The sequence below is a fragment of the Saccopteryx bilineata genome, chromosome 6 (genome assembly GCF_036850765.1).
Source record: "Saccopteryx bilineata isolate mSacBil1 chromosome 6, mSacBil1_pri_phased_curated, whole genome shotgun sequence".
Classification (NCBI taxonomy): Eukaryota; Metazoa; Chordata; class Mammalia; order Chiroptera; family Emballonuridae; genus Saccopteryx; species Saccopteryx bilineata.
The window spans coordinates 123,584,958-123,603,669 of record NC_089495.1 but is presented as its reverse complement, the minus strand read 5'-3'; the positions used below and the strand labels follow the sequence as shown (position 1 = coordinate 123,603,669).

General features: G+C 55.1%; 2 protein-coding genes across 14 annotated transcripts in view; one reads left to right on the top strand and one right to left on the bottom strand.

Moving 5' to 3' along the window:
• Positions 1-13,633, top strand: part of RHBDF2 (rhomboid 5 homolog 2) — a 28,459-nt gene extending 14,826 nt beyond the window's left edge. For 10 of the 12 annotated variants that reach the window (XM_066235669.1, XM_066235662.1, XM_066235668.1 and 7 more), the window contains 17 exons: positions 2,727-2,893; positions 4,063-4,187; positions 4,874-5,069; positions 5,155-5,358; positions 6,312-6,440; positions 6,783-6,901; positions 7,021-7,218; positions 7,990-8,101; positions 8,308-8,382; positions 8,540-8,701; positions 9,042-9,151; positions 9,286-9,349; positions 9,441-9,535; positions 9,744-9,819; positions 10,379-10,479; positions 10,662-10,815; positions 12,006-13,633. In XM_066235669.1, coding sequence (XP_066091766.1) covers positions 2,750-2,893; positions 4,063-4,187; positions 4,874-5,069; positions 5,155-5,358; positions 6,312-6,440; positions 6,783-6,901; positions 7,021-7,218; positions 7,990-8,101; positions 8,308-8,382; positions 8,540-8,701; positions 9,042-9,151; positions 9,286-9,349; positions 9,441-9,535; positions 9,744-9,819; positions 10,379-10,479; positions 10,662-10,815; positions 12,006-12,425 — 2,484 coding nt within the window. In that variant the 5' untranslated portion in view covers positions 2,727-2,749 and the 3' untranslated portion in view covers positions 12,426-13,633. The remainder of the gene's footprint in view (positions 1-2,726; positions 2,894-4,062; positions 4,188-4,873; positions 5,070-5,154; positions 5,359-6,311; positions 6,441-6,782; positions 6,902-7,020; positions 7,219-7,989; positions 8,102-8,307; positions 8,383-8,539; positions 8,702-9,041; positions 9,152-9,285; positions 9,350-9,440; positions 9,536-9,743; positions 9,820-10,378; positions 10,480-10,661; positions 10,816-12,005) is intronic. The other 2 variants (XM_066235671.1, XM_066235672.1) reach the window with 2 other exon arrangements.
• Positions 13,634-13,998: 365 nt separating this feature from the next.
• AANAT (aralkylamine N-acetyltransferase) lies at positions 13,999-16,207 on the bottom strand. 2 transcript variants are annotated; one of them, XM_066235673.1, is made up of 4 exons: positions 16,111-16,207; positions 15,568-15,807; positions 15,199-15,353; positions 13,999-14,818 (listed from the first exon to the last, which is right to left on the bottom strand). In XM_066235673.1, exons 1-4 carry the CDS (start codon positions 16,145-16,147, stop codon positions 14,516-14,518), a joined length of 735 nt encoding a protein of 244 aa, XP_066091770.1. In that variant the 5' UTR covers positions 16,148-16,207; the 3' UTR covers positions 13,999-14,515. The 2 variants fall into 2 exon arrangements, with proteins under 2 accessions (XP_066091770.1, XP_066091771.1); XM_066235674.1 differs by having other exon boundaries at positions 15,628-15,807.
• Between the last annotated feature and the right edge of the window lie 2,505 nt (positions 16,208-18,712).

Genomic DNA, 18,712 nt, shown 5'->3' with positions numbered 1-18,712 from the left:
GGACTCCTGCACACCAGGCTGATGCTCTGCCACTGAGCCGACTGGCCAGGGCCTTCAGTCTGTGCTTTTCAACAGGGGTCCACAGCAGCCAGGCGGACAAGAGTGGGCATGGAAGCGACAAAACCATGCAGGGCCCAGAATTCCCAGTGACAAGTCTGGACTTTTATGTGAGAACAGGAAATCCTAGGACAATGTTAAGCAGGGAGTGACATGGTGTGATTTGTGCTCTTTTTTTTTGTTTGTTTCGTTTTGTCTTTTAGTAAAAGAGAGAGGTTGGGGTGGACAGACAGGGACAGACAGGAAGGGAGAGAGATAAGCATCAACTCATAGTTGTGGCATCTTAGTTGTTCATCAACTGCTTTCTCATATGTGCCTTGACTGGGGGCTCTAGTTGAGCCAGTGATGCCTTACTCAAGCCAGCGACCTTGGGCTTCAGGCCAGTAACCATGGGGCCATGTCTATGACCCCACACTCAAGCCAGTGACCCTGTGCTCAAACCAGCAACCTCAGGGTCTCAAACCTAGGTATTCCGCATCCCAGGCTGACGCTCTTATCTACTGTGCCACCGCCTGGTCAGGCCGATTTGTACTTTTTTTTTTTTTTTTTTTTTTTTTACATAGGCAGAGATAGACAGGGACAGACAGACAGGAATGGAGAGAGATGAGAAGCATCAATCATTAGTTTTTCGTTGCACGTTGCGACTTCTTAGTTGTTCATTGATTGCTTTCTCACATGTGCCTTGACCGCGGGCCTTCAGCAGACCGAGTAACCTCTTGCTGGAGCCAGCAACCTTGGGTCCAAGCTGGTGAGCTTTTTGCTCAAGCCAGATGAGCCCGCGCTCAAGCTGGTGACCTCGGGGTCTCGAACCTGGGTCCTTCCGCATCCCAGTCCGACGCTCTATCCACTGCGCCACCACCTGGTCAGGCCCGATTTGTACTTTTAAAGATGACTTCTGGCCTAACCTGTGGTGGTGCAGTGGATAAAGTGTCGACCTGGAATGCTGAGGTCGTCGGTTCAAAATCTTTCACTTGTCTGGTCAAGTCACATATAGGAGTTGATGCTTCCTGCTCCTCCCCCCTTTCTTTCTCTCTCACTCATTCTCACTCTCTCTCCTCTCTAAAATGAATAAATTAAAAAAAAAAAAGATGACTTCTGCTGGCCTGACCAGTGGTGGTGCAGTGGATAAAACATTCACCTGGGAACGCTGAGGACACCAGTTCGAAACTCTGGACTTGCCTGGTCAAGGCACATAAGGGAGTTGATGTTTTCTGCTCCTCCCCCCTTCTCTCCCTCTCCCTCTCCCTCTCTCTCTCTCTCTCTCTCTCTCCTCTCTAAAAACACTGAGTAACATTAAAAAAAAAAAATATATATATATATATGTATGTATATATATATATATATATATATATATATATATATATATATATCTAGGCCCTGGCCGGTTGGTTCAGTGGTAGAGCATCAGCCTGGTGTGCAGGAGTCCTGGGTTCGATTCCTGGCCAGGGCACACAGGAGAAGCGCCCATCTACTTCTCCACCCCTCCCCCTCTCCTTCCTCTCTGTCTCTCTCTTTCCCTCCCGCAGCCAAGGCTCCATTGGAGCAAAGTTGGCCCGGGCACTGGGGATGGCTCCATGGCCTCTGCCTCAGGCGCTAGAATGGCTCTGGTTGCAAGAGCAACGCCCCAGATGGGCAGAGCATTGCCTCCTGGTGGGCATGCCAGGTGGATCCTGGTCGGGCCATGCAGGAGTCTGTCTGACTGCCTCCCCGTTTCCAACTTCAGAAAAATACAAAAAATAAAAAAGTTCTTTAAAAAAAAAACAACTAACAATATTTTTCCTCCATGGAAAGAAAAAGAGTACCAGACAGGTGGCAGTTTCAGTTACCTTTGAAAAAGGAGCTGAGCAGCCATGGGGGACAGGGACAGATGGCTTTCTAGTCTGAGAATTAGGCTGAGCTGCCACTTCCTCCCTCCCAATCCATTGTGGCACATTAGTTGCTCATTGATTGCTTTCCCACATGTTCCTTGACCGGGGAGAGGGGGGGGGGGTGCTACAGCAGACCGAGTGACTCGTTGTTCCAGCCAGCGACCTTTGGGCTCAAGCCAGTGACCATGGGGTTGTGTCTATGATCCCTTGCTCAAGCCAGTGACCCTGTGCTCAAACTGGTGAGTCTGTGCTCAAGCCAGATGAGCCCACACTCAAGCCCGTGACCTCGGGGTTTTGAATCTGGGTCCTCACTGTCCCAGTCCGATGTTCTATCCATTGTGCCACTGCCTGGTCAGGCCAGGGATACCTCCTTTGAGAACCAAGAAGCACCTTCCCTGAGCACAGTATAGTGTGAGGCCAGTGTTTGTGGCCAGGTATACCAGATTGCTCCCCAGCCATTTGTCCTCCCCAAAGCCCTATCCCAGGGTAAAGGCTGGGCTCGGCCACCTGATGGCCAAGACTGCCACAGCTGGTGGCCAAGATCTTGGCAGTTCCCCATCCTTTGTCCTTCTTTTCCTTTCTGCATGTGGTCCATGCCTGAGCAGAGACCAGAAATGGACTGAGATGAAGAGATGAGGACTTCCCATTCAGTCTCTGCCACGTGGTTTAGTGTCCAGAGTTAAATTACAACCAACTTTTGGCTGGTTGTTCTCAGTCTGGGCTGCCTGCCCTACACCTTGGTCCCTCTGACCCCTCCGGTTCTCATCACACCTGTATACCCACTCCCCTTCTCCTTTCCAGCCTTCCTGCCCCCACTGCCCACCATGGCCTCTGCAGACAAGAATGGCGAGAGCATCTCTTCTGTGTCCAGCAGCCGCCTGCAGAGCCGGAAGCCACCTAACCTGTCCATCACCATCCCGCCACCTGAGACCCCGGCCCCTGATGAACAGACCAGCATGCTGCCACAGGTGATTAATGTGCCCACACACCTTTTGGGCAGTTTCACTTCCTGGAAGAAACTTTCAAATCCTTCTTCATGAGCACTGGTGCCTGTGTAGCCCCTGGCTTAGACCTGTACCCCTTTTTCCTGGTCCCAGACATCACAGGAAGTAGGCCCTGGACTCAGGAGCTCCATCTCACAGTGGTCCAGGAAAACTAGGAAACGCTGTCCCTGAGAATGGCCTTGTCGGTCCCACTTGGGACTTGGCTGTTTCCACCTCCTCCCCTTGGCCCTTCTGAGGGGTGTGGGCTGTCTTGGACAGGGGTGACAGGGGCATGTGTGTCTTCGGCATCAGCATCCTGACCACATGGCGCCCGGTCCCTCTGAGAAAGTGGGAATGAATCAACGTTTCCAGCAGGCTGGACCGTTGGTCCATAAAAAGCTCATTGAAAACGGGCTTGAAACAGCGTGGGCTCCCACACAGCCTGGGACATAAAGGGGACTTGTGTTGGTGCCGCCCACTCACCCCAAGGCTCTTTCAAACATACAGAAACAGACCAGGACATCATAGTGTGACGAGGGAGCACTGAATAACGAGTCAGGGAAATGCATGCTCAAGTTTTTTGGAAAATGGTGATTGATTGTTGATTGAGTGATTGATTATTTTAGTGAGAGGAGAGGCAGAGAGAGACTCCTGCATGTGCCTTGACTGGGATTCACCCGGCAAACCTACTAGGGGGCAATGCTCTGCATCTGGGGCCCTTGCTCTGTTGCAACCAGAGCCATTTTTTTAGTGCCTGAGGCAGAGGCCATGGAACCATCCTCAGTGCCCAGGTCCAACTCGCTCTAAATGAGCCTTGACTGCAGGAGGGGAGGAGACGAGAAAGAGAGAGAGAGAGAGGAGCGAGAGCAGCTAGAGGGGGAGGGTGGAGAAGCAGATGGGAGCTTCTCCTGTGTGCCCTGGTTGGGAATCGAACCCAGGACATCCACATGCCGGGCTGACAATCTACCACTGAGACAACTGGCCAGGGCCGAAAATGGTGATTTTTATATTGAGAATGAAAACAGCTCGAGGGTACAAACTGGTTTTGAGGGTTTTTTCTCGTAAGGTTTTCATGGTGGGTGACAAAGAAGGCATAGCCCATGAAGTCACTGTGTGTGCACACGCCTACCCTCTGTGCTCCTCCCCACCCACAGAGACCCAGGAATCCAGCCTACTTGAAGAGTGTCAGCCTCCAGGAGCCACGAGCACGATGGCAGGAGGGCTCAGAGAAGCGCCCTGGCTTCCGCCGCCAGGCCTCCCTGTCTCAGAGCATCCGCAAGTGAGCACGCTGCCTGCCCCACCTGGCCACCCCCCAGCGGCCCTGTAGGTTCACACAGGGCCTGTCTTGTGTCCACATTCCAGAGGGTGTGGGCAGGCATTAATGAGCAGCCTCTCTCTGCAGGGGTGAACCTGGGATTCTAACACCAAGTTACAGTTGTGGAAGCTGAGGCCCAGGGGGATATGTCCTTTGCATAAAGTCACAGGTGGATTCTGAGGGGGTTCAAGGAACTGAGGCGGGCCCCTACTGCTCAGAGTGGCTCCCAGAGACCATCTCAGCCCAGCTCCTTGGTCTCTAGACTTTATTCTGCCTCTGCACATCTGGCTGTCTAGTACTGAACCAGGGAAGCTGAAATGCCCCTGTTACTGCACACACATGTGCCCAGTCACTCCTCATCACCTCCTGCGTGTTTACATGCACCAACTCTCACATCACCTCCCCTGCACACGTGCACAGTCATTTCTTGCCATCCTCCTGCCCATGCATGTGCCGTCACCTCTCATCACCCCCTGCATGCACACACGCACTGTCAACTCTTAAATCACCTCCTCTGTGCACAACATGCCCTGTCACCCCCCCACGTACACATGCACAGTCACCTCAAGTCATCCCCCTGCACATGCGTGTGCCCTGTCACACTCCTCGTAGCTGCATGTGTACACACACACACCCTTCTCTGTTCGCAGGGGCACCGCACAGTGGTTTGGGGTCAGCGGCGACTGGGAGCTGGAGCGGCAGCAGTGGCAGCGCCGGAGCCTGCACCACTGCAGCGTGCGCTACGGTCGCCTCAAAGCCTCGTGCCAGCGTGACCTGGAACTCCCCAGCCAGGATGTGCCTTCCTTCCAGGGCATTGATTCTCCAAAGCCCTGCAAGATGCCCAAGGTGGGCTCCACTGGGGGCCAAGGGCATGGCAGATGACTGCACCCAGGGGCCCTTCAGTTCTGCTCACCACCTCCCTCCCTTCCAGATTGTGGACCCGTTGGCCAGAGGCCGGGCATTCCGCAACCCTGACGAGGTGGACCGGCCCCATGCCCCACACCCACCACTGACCCCAGGGGTCCTGTCCCTCACCTCCTTTACCAGTATCCGCTCTGGCTATTCCCACCTGCCTCGCCGGAAGAGGATGTCTGTGGCACACATGAGCTTTCAAGCTGCCTCTGCCCTCCTCAAGGTGAGGTGCTCCCCCCCTCTCCTCAAAGCAGCCCTCAAGGCTTACCCAGGCACCTCCCTCTGTGCCTAGGCAATGGATGCCTGGGATCCCTGGGCAGAAGGGGGGCCCACAGTCCAGCAGCCAGGCTCATGTCCTAGCCCCAGTTCCCTCCTGAGCCCATGCTGGCTCTCTAGTTTGGGAAACTGGTTTTGCACTGATAAAGAGGCTGGGAACGTGGGAAGTAGAACGTTAGTCAGCACCCATCACCCATGCATACTGAGCCCATCATTCGTGCTCAGTGAAGGGGCTGCAGAGTGAAATAAGTCAGTGTCACTACCCTGAAAGAGCCCCTAGCCCAGGTGAGGGTGGATGTCACTACTTGGTGTGATAAGTGTAGGGGCAGCCCAGAAGAGATGCTGCTCCATCTCGCCCAGGAGTGGGGCTGATGTCAGGGAAGACACTTGAACTGAGCCCAGAAAAATAAGGAAAAGTTTGCTAGGAAAGAAAGGAAGGGAACAGCATTCTCAGCAGAGGGAATGGACTGTGCAAAGGCCTAGAGGTAGAAGGAGGCGTGGCCCTTTGGGGAGCAGCAGGCCAGTTCATGTAGTTTTAGTTACAATGTCAGGAGATGGGGTCAAAAAGGTGGGCAGGGACCTATCGTGCTGTGCCAAGAAGCCAGGAATGGTGGATATGGCCCAAATCTCAGGAATAAGGGTGCATGATGAGTGGTGGAGTACCGGCTGCCCAAGCCAAAGGGCAGGGTGTTGCCAGGGAGAAGACAAAAGCAAACCATGGAGGAAGGGATGATACATTCAGGGCTGTGGAGAAGCTGGTGCCTTGTTCCTGGCCCTCCATGCTCTGGGCAGGGCCCCACCTCCCAAGGTATTATCCCCAGGAGGGTGGGCTTGACAATTTCTTTGGTATTGGGGGCACCTGAACTGGGCCTGATGCCCGTGCCTCCACCTTGTGCACAGGGGCGCCCGGTGCTGGATGCCACTGGACACAGGTGCCGAGCGGTCAAACGCAGCTTCGCTTACCCCAGCTTCCTGGAGGAGGACGCAGTCGACGGAGCAGACACATTTGACTCCTCATTTTTTAGTAAGGCAAGCATGGAGTGTGGGCCCTCAGGGCAGGTGACATAAGAGAGGTGACCTGACTGTGACCAGTCCCTGCCAGGAGCCCCTGAGAGAGCCACAGGTCCATTGATGGGATGGAGTGTGCCACCTTGTGGATCTCCTGGATCCTGTTGAACAAAGCAAGGACCCAGGTGTGGGGCAGGATGCCAGCCAGGAAAGTCACCATCAGGGCCCACATACAGGAGCCCTTCACTTCCTTCTCAAAGAGCCTGCTTGTCCTTCCTTGTCCTGCCCTTGAATTGAGCTTCCGGGGGGCCAGTATCAGGGACAGTGACTCCTCACTGTCGCTTCCTGTGTTCCCCACCCTAGGAAGAAATGAGCTCCGTTCCTGACGATGTGTTTGAGTCTCCCCCGCTCTCTGCCAGCTGCTTCCGGGGGGTACCACATTCAGCCTCACCTGTCTCCCCCGACGGGGTACAGGTCTCTCTGTGAGTTCTGGGGGGGCCCTCCTGCTGGAGGAAGGTGGCATAATGAGGAAGGTGCTCCCCAAACCAGTCTTTCCTGGGTTATGTGAGGTGGGCATCAGACTGAGAGCCTCCGTTCCCAGCAGGAAAGAGTATGGCCATGCCCCGGTGCCTGCAGCCAAGCGAGGCAAGCGCATCGCCTCCAAAGTGAAGCACTTTGCCTTTGACCAGCAGAGGCGGCACTACGGCCTGGGTGTGGTGGGCAACTGGCTCAACCGCAGCTACCGCCGCAGCATCAGCAGCATGGTGCAGCGGCAGCTGGAGAGCTTCGACAGCCACCGGTGAGCAGGCAGGGCACCGTCCTGGGACCCCTCCACTCCGTGAGCACCTGCGGAGGTTCCTTGGGCTCTCGTTGCCCCTTCCCCACCCTCCCCACTTTCTGGGTTCCCAGGCAGCAGTCAGTCAACAAGCATCCATTGAGTGCCAGCACACAGGCCCTGTGACAGAGCCTGAGAGAGTAGAGCATGGAGGGCCGGGTGGATCAGAGGGACATTGGAAGCTATGACCATTAGTTGAGGGGACTCTGGAGGAGGACACATACAAAGACATTGGGAGAAGCCAGAGAATTGGTGAGGGGCAGTTCTCACAGAGTGGGCCATTGATAGGGACCCAGTAGACATTAGACCTCAAATTAGTAGTAACAGGTGTGGTGAGTGTCCTAAGGAGGATGACAGAGAGTGGGAGTGAATAGCTGGAGGAGGCACAGGGTGCAGTCGTGATGGGCAGCAGTTAGCTGGCTGGAGAGAAATGGGAAGAGCATTCCTGACAAAGGAAGCAGCATGTGCAGAGGCCCTGTGGCTGTAAGGAACTGCAAGAGGAGGGTCAGGAGACTAGGGAGGTGGGTGAGCACAGCAGGGCCTTCCTGTGAGAGGAGGCTGATACTAGACTATCCCAAGTGCAACAGGAAGCCATCCAAAGGTTTCAAGCTGGGAAACATATAGAGGTGCCTTTTAGAAGTCACTGGTAAAGGATGAGTTGAAGGGAATAGAAGTGGAGCATAGGGAGCAGGTGAGAGCTAGGTGTCCAGGTGCTGACCCTGGCCTCTACCCCAGGCCCTACTTCACCTATTGGCTGACTTTCGTCCACATCATCATCACACTGCTGGTGATCTGCACGTATGGCATCGCGCCTGTGGGCTTTGCCCAGCACATCACCACCCAGCTGGTGAGTTGGGCTGTGGAAGTGGGGCTCTACCATGAGGGATCCCAGCTTCCTGAGCAGCTTCAGTATTGTGAATCCCTTCCAGAGCAACATCCTGGCCCTGGTGGGATGGTGTGCTAGGCTCCCAGTGCTTTGCTTCTCGGTCCCTTCCTGGGGGCCCAACCCTGGGATAGAAACCCCTGACCCCCTTTTTTCCACCTGTGCACCAGGTGCTCAGGAACAAAGGTGTGTACGAGAGCGTGAAGTACCTTCAGCAGGAGAACTTCTGGATTGGCCCCAGCTCGGTGAGGACCCAGGAGATAGCATCTTATCAGGAAACTCTGGGCCCTATCTCCCCCAGCTGGGCAGGGTGGGGGTCAGTTTGCCCAGTAGCCATCTTCATCGGGGGAGACTCACTAGAGCAGGCAGGTCAGAACTGATCTCACTCCCTTCCCCCCACAGATTGACTTGATCCACCTGGGAGCCAAGTTCTCACCTTGCATCCGGAAGGACCAGCAGATTGAGCAGCTGGTGTTACGGGAGAGAGACCTAGAGCGGGACTCGGGCTGCTGCGTCCAGAATGACCACTCGGGCTGCATCCAGACCCAGCGGAAGGACTGCTCGGTGAGGGAAGAGGCTGCCATCCACCCTGGGCCCCCACACCGCATCTATTTGCCCTGGCCTGGGGAAGGGACCCTTCAAGGACAGTGACCACATTTCCCCTTGCTTCCTCTGCCTTCCTTGGCCTCACACACGCTGTACGTGGCCCAGCATGGGGAGGATACTGACCTCCCCAACCCAAGCAGGTGAAAGCCCGGTCTTAAGAGTGTCACCCAGGGGTAAGGGTCTGAGAGATGGGACCGAGCCCTGGAAAAGAGGGGAAGAGTCTTTACCCTGGAGGTTCCCGTGACCACTGATGGGTGTGGCCCTGTCCTAGCATGACCTGCTCACCTCCATCCTCCAGGAGACTTTGGCTACTTTTGTCAAGTGGCAGGATGATACAGGACCCCCCATAGACAAGTCCGATCTGGGCCAGAAGCGGACGTCAGGGGCTGTGTGCCACCAGGATCCCAGGTACAGTCCCAGGGTGGCTGTCTGAGATGGGGTCAAAGATTACGTCTGCCGCAAACAGGGACATTGGCATTTTGGTGTGGCAGGCTAGGGGACTCACAGCCCCTCATTTTTCCCACTCTGACCTTTGCTTCCAGAACCTGCGAGGAGCCAGCCTCCAGTGGTGCCCACATCTGGCCTGATGACATTACCAAGTGGCCAGTGAGTATTCAGGGCACAGAGTAGCCTGGGAAGGGCAAGGAGGAGGCTCCTGCCACACAGGCCCACCTCCACCCCCACTGGTGCCCCACAGATCTGCACAGAGCAGCCCAGGAGTAACCGCACAGGCTTCTTGCACATGGACTGCCAGATCAAGGGCCGCCCCTGCTGCATCGGCACCAAGGGCAGGTGAGCCAGCCCCTCTGCTCCTCCACCCACGCTAGGTTGATATTATCCCTTTCTACTCTGGGGCCACTTGTGGTGGGAGCAGAACAAAGGGGCAGGTCTGTAGAGGGGTACCACCTTCCCACTGGATAGTGCTGGCGGTGGTTAGGCACTGGCTCCAGGCAAGGTGGGCATTGGTACGAGAGGCCTTGACAAACCCTCTGTCCTCCAGCTGTGAAATCACCACTCGGGAATACTGCAAATTCATGCATGGCTATTTCCACGAAGAGGCAACACTCTGCTCCCAGGTGAGATGGGGCCCTGATCATACATAAGAAGCTGGGCAGGCCCTGGCCGGTTGGCTCAGTGGTAGAGCGTCGGCCTGGCGTGCAGAGGTCCCGGGTTCGATTCCCGGCCAGGGCACACAGGGGAAGCACCCATCTGCTTCTCCACCCCTCTCCCTTTCCTTCCTTTCTGTCTCTCTCTTCCCCTCCTGCAGCCGAGGCTCCATTGGAGCAAAGATGGCCCAGGCGCTGGGGATGGCTCCTTGGCCTCTGCCCCAGGCGCTAGAGTGGCTCTGGTCGCAACAGAGCGACGCCCGGGAGGGGCAGAGCATCGCCCCCTGGTGGACGTGCCGGGTGGATCCCGGTCGGGCGCATGCAGGGTCTGTCTGACAGTCTCTCCCCGTTTCTAGCTTCAGAAAAATAAAATAATAAAATAATAATAAAAAAAAAAAAAGCTGGGCATGGCAGCGACTAGAGCTGGCTTCATGGGTGCCCTCCTGCACTGGGTATCAGCTCTGTCCTTCATATCAGGGCCTCCAGCCCAGCTGGATCCCAGAGACTGACCTCCATGCACTCACCCCAGGTGCACTGCTTGGACGAGGTGTGTGGGCTGCTGCCCTTTCTCAACCCTGAAGTCCCAGATCAAATCTACAGGCTCTGGCTATCTCTGTTCCTCCATGCCGGGTAAGGCTCCTCAATGATCACCGCCCTCCCCCAAGCCCTTGTGGTGGCTGTTCACCTGGACTCCCAACAGAGGGGCCTTAGCACCAGGCATAGCCAGCACAATCCTTGGGATTCCATAGCTCCTGAAGTGCCTGCTGGTGGGCAGACGTGAAGGCTGATGCTGCTGTGTCCCCCCACCCTAGCCTGGTGCACTGCTTTGTGTCTGTGGTCTTCCAAATGACCATCCTGCGGGACCTAGAGAAGCTGGCTGGCTGGCACCGCATCTCCATCATCTTCATCCTCAGCGGCATCACAGGCAACCTCGCCAGTGCCATCTTCCTCCCCTACCGGGCAGAGGTAGGGACTCAGGCGGGGCAGGAGAGTGGGGAGGGCAAGCTCTGATGCTCCCTACCCCTCTCACCCGGTGTGCCAGAGGGACACACGGCCTCTCCCATGCCAGGCTCAACAGCAGATGGACTGCTAAGCTGGAGGCTTATTGGTCGATCCTTTAATCCTAGGTGCAAGGGAGCATATCCCTGAGTCATGCTTAAGTGGCACTTTTCTAGATGCTGTTCTGTTTCTCTGCTTCATGACCATGACCACGACCACTGCGTACCACCATGTCACATGTATCTATAGGTTGAGCCATAGGAAAGTGCCAGTGTGTGAATGTTCTTGACCCATAAGAATGACAATTTTTACCTGACCAGGCAGTGGCGCAGTGGATAGAGCATCAGACTGGGATGCGGAGGACCCAGGTTCGAGACCCTGAGGTCGCCAGCTTGAGCGCCGGCTCATCTGGTTTGAGCAAAGCTCACCAGCTTGGACCCAAGGTCGCTGGCTCAAGCAAGGGGTTACTCGGTCTGCTGAAGGCCCACGGTCAGGGCACATGTGAGAAAGCAATCAATGAACAACTAAGGTGTCGCAATGAAAAACTGATGATTGATGCTTCTCATCTCTCTCCGTTCCTATCTATCTGTCCCTATCTATCCCTCTCTCTGACTCTCTCTCTCTGTCCCTGTAAAAAAATAAAATTAAAAAAAAAAAAAAGAATGACAATTTTTCCCCATTGGTAGGCCTGAGAGGAAGAGGGGGGATCAGTTCATTGTTCCACTTAGTTGTCCATTTAGTTGTGTACTCATTGATTGCTTCTCGTACATGCCCTGACTGGGGATTAAACCAGAGATCTCGGTGCACTAGATGAACCTTATCCACTAAGCCACCTGGCCAGGGCAGGAATGGCAGTTTTTAATCTGTTCACTCTAATGCTGTTGCCCTGTTCAGCGTCTGACCCCTCTCCGGGAGCACTGGGCACAAATAGAGCACTTAGAAGGTTTCCACCTTTGCTAAAAGGGTGGGTGGAAACAGCCCAGCCTTGGTCCTGTAGCTCCAGCTGTCCCCTGAGCCCTGGGGCCTCCACCCTGGCAGGGACTCCCAGATAGGATGACCCAGGTCATCCTATCCAGTTCCCAAGCCCAGCTGTGACCAGAGCTCCCTTGCATACCTGGTACCTGGAAGTGACTCGTCTCCCTGCCCACTCTGCCCAGGTGGGCCCGGCGGGGTCCCAGTTTGGCCTCCTCGCCTGCCTCTTCGTGGAGCTCTTCCAGAGCTGGCAGCTGCTGGAGCGGCCCTGGAAGGCCTTCCTGAAACTGTCAGCCATTGTGCTCTTCCTGTTCGTGTGCGGCCTGCTGCCCTGGATCGACAACATCGCCCACATCTTCGGCTTCCTTAGTGGCTTGCTGCTGGCCTTCGCCTTCCTGCCCTATATCACCTTTGGCACCAGCGACAAGTACCGCAAGCGTGCCCTCATCCTTGTGTCGCTGCTGGTCTTCGCTGGCCTCTTTGCCTCGCTGGTCATCTGGCTCTACGTTTACCCCATCCACTGGCCCTGGATCGAGTACCTCACTTGCTTCCCCTTCACCAGCCGCTTCTGCGAGAAGTATGAGCTGGACCAGGTGCTGCACTGACCACTTGCCCAGCAGAGCCGGGCAAGGCTGCTACCCACAGCACTGCCACCAACACAGGGGCCATACTTGGGACAGGCTGCCTGCCTGCCTGCAGAGCACTCTGCCCGCACTCTGGAAACCCACCAACAGGGTGCCCAGGCCTTGGTCTCTGGTTCAGAGACGGCCATAAAGGCAAGTTCCTTGAAGGACTGAGGTCCACCATCTCATGTGTTCCTGTCCCTGGCTGGGGAGCACTCTGTGTACCTGCTTCTCTACAGCTCAGGGCTCACACTCTGACTCACCCTGCTGTCGGGACCACCTCCTGGGGGTGGGTTTCTTCCCAGGGACATCAGGCTGCTGCCACCTCCCACCCCAGCCTCTGCTGGTGCCTCCTCTCCCACTGTTAACTGTGAGTGTGCCCTTACCGGGGACATGGTTAGGCATCCTACCAGGTTCCCACTCTTGCCTCACCGCAGCCCCCTCCCTGTCCCTCCTCCCTTCTCTGCCCTATGAGCCTGTTCATCAGTGGCCTGCTGAATCTGCCCATAAGGTAACCACATACTGGGGAGAAGCTTTGACTGTACTCTGGGCAGAGAAGCAGCATGGAGATGCAGACTAGGAAGCCAAGAACCTTCACTTTTTTGTAACAAGCAGAGGCTGTAACCCCTGCCTTCCTCTGCTCCCGACCCAGTCGCTGTTCTGCCTCCTGGGGTGGCTCTGACAACAGTCAGCCTGTCACCCTCTGCCTTACTCCTGTCCACGCTGGGGCTCGAGTGGGGGCTGGCCACCCTGAGGACCCATTCCCAGGGGTTACCCAAGACACAGTCACACCTGTTTTTTACTGGTTTATAATATGGTTCTAATTTTTAAAAGGAACGCTAACTTTGTATGGATGATATTTCAAATGTATTAAACAATATTCTTTAGGCAACATCTTCTGACCTGAGGCCTCAGGGAGACTGAAAGCTAGAGCCAAAATGGTGGGGGGAGGACTCGGGGACATGGGCTTGGCTGAAAGGGACAGTGAAAAACTTGTGGGACTATGACTGGAACAGAAACCACGTTGGGATCACATGGAGAGCTTTAGGGGGGTCCCTTGAGGGGTTGGACTTAAATTCTTAGACCTCTGGCATCTATCCCAGGGGTCGGGAACCTATGGCTCGTGGGCCAGATGTGGCTCTTTTGATGGCTGCATCTGGCTTGCAGACAAATCTTTAATAAAAAATTAATAATGTTAAAAATATAAAACATTCTCATGTATTACAATCCATTCATTTCCTACCGCTCATGTTCATGGTTGCGGGTGGCTGGAGCCAATCACAACTGTCCTCCAGGTCAACACCAAATTTTTATTAGATAATGCATAACGTACATAGGCCGTTGTATGGCTGTCAATGGAATTACATTTTAAAATATGTGGCGTTCATGGCTCTCTCAGCCAAAAAGGTTCCCGACCCCTGCTCTAGCCCCACCTGCTTGTAAGGGCCATGAGAGGGTCGGCAGGGCCAGGGGGCGGGCCACAATGGACAACTCCATTCACTGTACCTGTGCCTTACCCAACCCTTTGCCCCATGCACCAGAGCCACCCAGGATGTGATGGGCACAGCTACTTTATTACTGTGGGTAGAGGACCTGGGCTAGCTGGAAGGAGAGGCAGCCTGCACTTTTCTGCTCCCAGCTACTCTCCCCGCCCAGTTCATCTCAGGGCTGAGATTGAAGAAGGGATATCCTTGGGCCTGGGAAGACAAGAGCAGGGCCCTGGTACTGAGCCTTCATGCCTCCCTGGGGAGCCACCCATTGGTTCCTGTAACACGAAGGGATCTGAGGCAGGCTGCAGGACACCTCCCACTCTCCCAGTTGCCACCCCCGTCTCAGGCACAGTTTGGAGTACAGGAGATTTGAAGGGTCTCATGAGGACAGACTGCAGGACTCATCAACTGGGAGAACTGACCCTGTTCTGTTTATTTCACCCCTCCACCCTGCTTGGGACTCATAGCCTCCTTTCAGGCCCAGCCCAGCCAAACTGGGGGAAGCCAGCTGGGAGAGGCTGGGCTGGAGAGGAGCCCACAGCCTGTCTTTCCAGGTCTCCCGCCCGGCCTCGGGCAGCCAGCTCAGCAGCTGCACCTCCTCATGGAGGTGTGGTGCTGCAGGGAGCAATGGAGCTCCGTGAAGGCCAGTGAGCCCACAGTGACCGCACATGGGCCCACAGGGTAGAAGCCAAACTTCTCGTAGAAAGGCACCAGAGCATCCTCACACATGAGCACGGCCTGGTGCACATCCAGCCGGCCACCCAGGTGGTCCAGGTACCGCCACAGCAGGACAGAGCCCTTGCCCTGCTGCCGGAAGGTGCGGTGCACAGCTAGCACGTGCAGGTGAACCATGTGGCCCCCGGGCCTGTGCAGCACTAGTGACTCCTGAGGGCAAGTGAGAGGCATGAGTCCAAGTCACCCCTGCGGACACCTGTCTCCCACATCACCCCCACCCCCGCACATGAGTAGGTGCCTCCTGAATGCCTCCAGTCAGGGCTCCCTCCCCCCAAGGAGGGCCCCAAATTGGGTTGATACCCCAACCTCATGGCAAAGCCTTCATGAGGGCTTTTGACCCCAAAAAGCCAAGACCTCTTGCTCCAGAAGAGAACCTGTGGCCTGGGATCATGTCTGGTTTGGAGGAAGAAACCCATTCTGGGCCCCTCCCCTCGTCCGGCTGGCTGTATAAGGAGCCAGGGCCAGGGGTGGGGGGCTGTTTTGCAGAGACCTTCTGGGAGCTGTCCATTACAGCCTAGCTGTGCCCTCACCTGAGTTAGTCTTGCCTTGTCCCAAAGCGAGCCAATGATGAAAGCCACGAGGCGGCCCTCCTGGAACCAGCCCAGGGATAGCTCTGGACACAGGGTCAGGAAGTGCTGGATCTCGTTAAGATAAAGGGGGCACATGCCCGAGACGGAGATGAAGGCTGCAGCAGGAGGCAGAGGTGGTTGCTCAGTGGTAACCACACCGCATTCCCATCCCCCAGCCCCCCTACAGGAAAGCAGGGGATTCAAGGCTAAACACACACAGAAACAGTCTGATATTCTAAGGTCCCAGCGACAAGGACAGGAGATGCAAGGTGCTTCTCCCCGCAGGGCAGCTGCAGCACTGCAGGACCGGGTCCTGTGTGGGTGGCTCACCTTCACGCTCAATCTCAAACACACCAGTGGCGTCCTGAGGGGTAAGGCAGCGAAACTCACTGGCAGGGAGTGTGTGGCGCCGCTGGCAGCTTGGGGACTCTGGCATCCCAGGTGGCAGGTGCAGGGGGGCCACAGGTGTTGGGTAGTAAATGCTCTGCATGGACAACCTTGCCGTTGGTGTTACCATTAGGCACCCAGGCTCAGGACTTGGCCTCTGCAGCAGAGGAGGGTGCCCAGCACCTGTTGGAGAGCAGTGCGGGGCAGAGGTCTTGTCCTTTTCTCCAAGAGGGACAGGCAGAGTGATGGTGTGTCTTGCCATGAGGCTAGCATACCAGATATCCCCTGCTTTGCCCTTGCTCACTGGCCGAGGCCTTTGACACTTTTTGTTTCTCCCCTGATACGTAGACATACGGTTCTTAGAGGAAGCCAACCCCCCTTAAAAAGCCCATGGCTTTCAAATTCGCCCTTCTTTTTCTCCCCATGCCCCAAGCAAGGTACTCTTGTTCCTCAAAGCTGGGAGCCAGGGGTAGGAGTCCCACTTACCATGATGTGGGCCCCCCCGTTCACACGAAAGAGCCATTCACCCTGGGCACGCCCCACAGGTGCAGGAACCAGGAAAATCTGAGACACTAGGTGCACTGCTGTAGTAGCAGGTATAGCCTAGCCTCATGTGACTTTCTCAGAGTTCTAATCCCCCCCCTAGCCCCGCCTCCAAATTATACCAGGCAGGGTTAAGCCAGCAGGGCTCCTTCCCCATGGGCCAGGATCAAATGTCAGCATGGCTGATGGACTAGGAGGGGATTACAGTGGCAGACAGAGGCCCCACAGTTTGGGGAAGGGACTAATCCCTTCTGTGGTGCAACAGGAACAGGTATTCACCCTCTGTCCCCTGGAGGCCTGGGCAAGCCCCTCCTGAGGGTCCCTCCAGCTCTGGCCACCAAAGAGTGTTACCAAGTAAATTCTTGCTTGGTGCTAAGCCCCAGCAAAAAGTCTCCTTTAATCTGCATGACAGACTGGCCCAGTGAGTATTAACCCCATTTTATAGAGAAGAAAATGGACTCAAGTTAAATAACCTCAGTGAAACGGGAACAGCAAGCCCACATCTGCTTCCCCATTACACGCTGTTCCCACCTGAGCCACTGGGCCCAGTGATTTCCCAAATGGCCAGTTGACATCTTCATGGTTCTTTTGGTCATCAGACATGTCCTCAAGTCAGAAGTCTACCAAAGCAAAGGGAGGAAATTCCAAGTCTGATACCAGGATGTACAGGTAGGTATTACTGGTGAGCCTGAAGAGGAAGGGGCTTGTTTGCTGTGTAGACAGTGGCAAAGCCACTGAAAGGGTTTGATCACTGGACCAAACCTTTCTGTCCTACCCTTGTAAACCACCCCCTCCATCATTATGTATGTAACCAAAATCTGATTCCGTAAGTGTGACTCTTTTGGTTGCACTCTGTGGAAAGATCCCCAAATCCAGGAGTATGGGTCAATGCTCACGCTTCCCCTCTCCATCATATCTCCCATCATCACTCTCCAGCTGTCACAAAGAACAACTCAAACAAGCAAAAGGCCCTTTGAGATTTATGCCCTCCTGCCATCCCCAATACCATGCCTTGCCTTCCATGCCTGCCATCTTCCTGAGGGACTAAAATAACCCTGACGTGGTGCGGCCAACACTCTGGAAGACTTGGGCGGCACCTACTAAAGCTAGACACACTCTCTCTCTCTCTCTCTCTCTCTCTCTCTCTCTCTCTCTCTCTCTCAGACCCACAATCCCACTCCACGTACCCACCGAACATTGGAGGAGCAAGAATACTCTCAAACTGGAATCCAACCCTAAACAACCATCAATCATAGGAGGGACTGTGGGATATGCACAAAACAGAAAATCACCCAGCAGTGAGAGCGAACAAACCGATACCACACACAGCACCATGGACGATGCTCACCAATGCCCCAGTGAGTGAAAGAAGCCAGAACACGAGTGGTAGGTACCGCGTAACCCCATGGTTTCTGTTCTGTTTCGTGTATTACAATCAAGAGAACAGCTGCCCAAGGGGAGCTTTGGGGTGCTAGATAAACTGAATGCTGGCTGCTTGGGGGATGGCAAAGACTCATCAGGCTGGATACCTGTGCACTTTTGTGTCTGTATGGTCTATTGTCTACTTAAATATTAGGGAGATTGCTCTAATCTAACATGTCCACCCCAAAGTTCCTTGACTACAAGTGACCTTGGCTCTACCCCATTCCCAGCGCCGCCTCCCCTCCTTCGATCTTGTCAGCACCAAGTGAGCTGACAAGCTCTGGACCCCAACAAGCTGCCCCCTACTCTTCGATCCCCTCCTCACCACAGACACCCCTCTCAGTCCTGAAGACTGCCCTGGCATCCTTTTCACCCCTTCATCTCACACCCCTCCCTCAACCTTAGCTCTTCCCCTACCAGTACCCACTCCTGTCCTCTGCCATATACACCCCATGCTCCATCAGGGCCTACCTTCTACACCTGAACAGCAATGCTGACCCCCAGCCCACCCATCTCAGGACATCCTGTTGTCTCATCTGTAATCTGAGAGGGACCATGGTGCCCACCCTGCCTGGTACTGCTGGGCCCATGTGGTACTGACACTGTAATGAACCTGAACCAGCTCAGATGCCCCCAAATTCATCCCTTTCTCCCAGTATCCCTTTGCTGTCTGAGGCCCAGCAGGACCCCCTCTGACTGCCACCAAGCAGCTCCAACCCACAACAGACCTCTCAGAATTGACTAGAAAACCTCATCACGCTTGGCCTTCAAGCCCACCAGGAAGAACATGTCCAAGACCTAGGCTGGCACCTTGTAAAGCCAGTAGCCACGGCCACCATCAAAGCCGCCTGGCCCATGCAGGTTCGCATTTTTTTTTTTTTTTGTAGGATTTTATTATTTATCCTAGAGAAGAGAGAGAGAAGGGAGTGGGGCAGGAAGCATCAACTCCCATATGTGCCCTGAGCAGGGAAGCCAGAGTTTTGAACCGGCAACCTCAGCACTCCAGGTCAGTGCTTCATCCACTGAACCACCACAGGCCAGGCTGTTCGCATTTGATTCGGACAGTCGGTAATGAAACAATGGAACCAAGAACTGGTGGGCCATTACCTTTAATCTTAGCTTG

What these genes read in the sequence shown, in the direction of transcription:
- AANAT (XM_066235673.1), bottom strand. Translation starts at nt 16,147, where the DNA reads ATGGCTCTTTCGTGTGAACGGGGGGGCCCACATCATG. An exon ending in ACGGGGGGGCCCACATCATG is followed by an intron (nt 15,808 to 16,110) that starts GTAAGTGGGACT and finishes GCTCTCCAACAG; the next exon opens with GTGCTGGGCACCCTCCTCTG. An exon ending in ACAAGGCAAGACTAACTCAG is followed by an intron (nt 14,819 to 15,198) that starts GTGAGGGCACAG and finishes ACTTGCCCTCAG; the next exon opens with GAGTCACTAGTGCTGCACAG.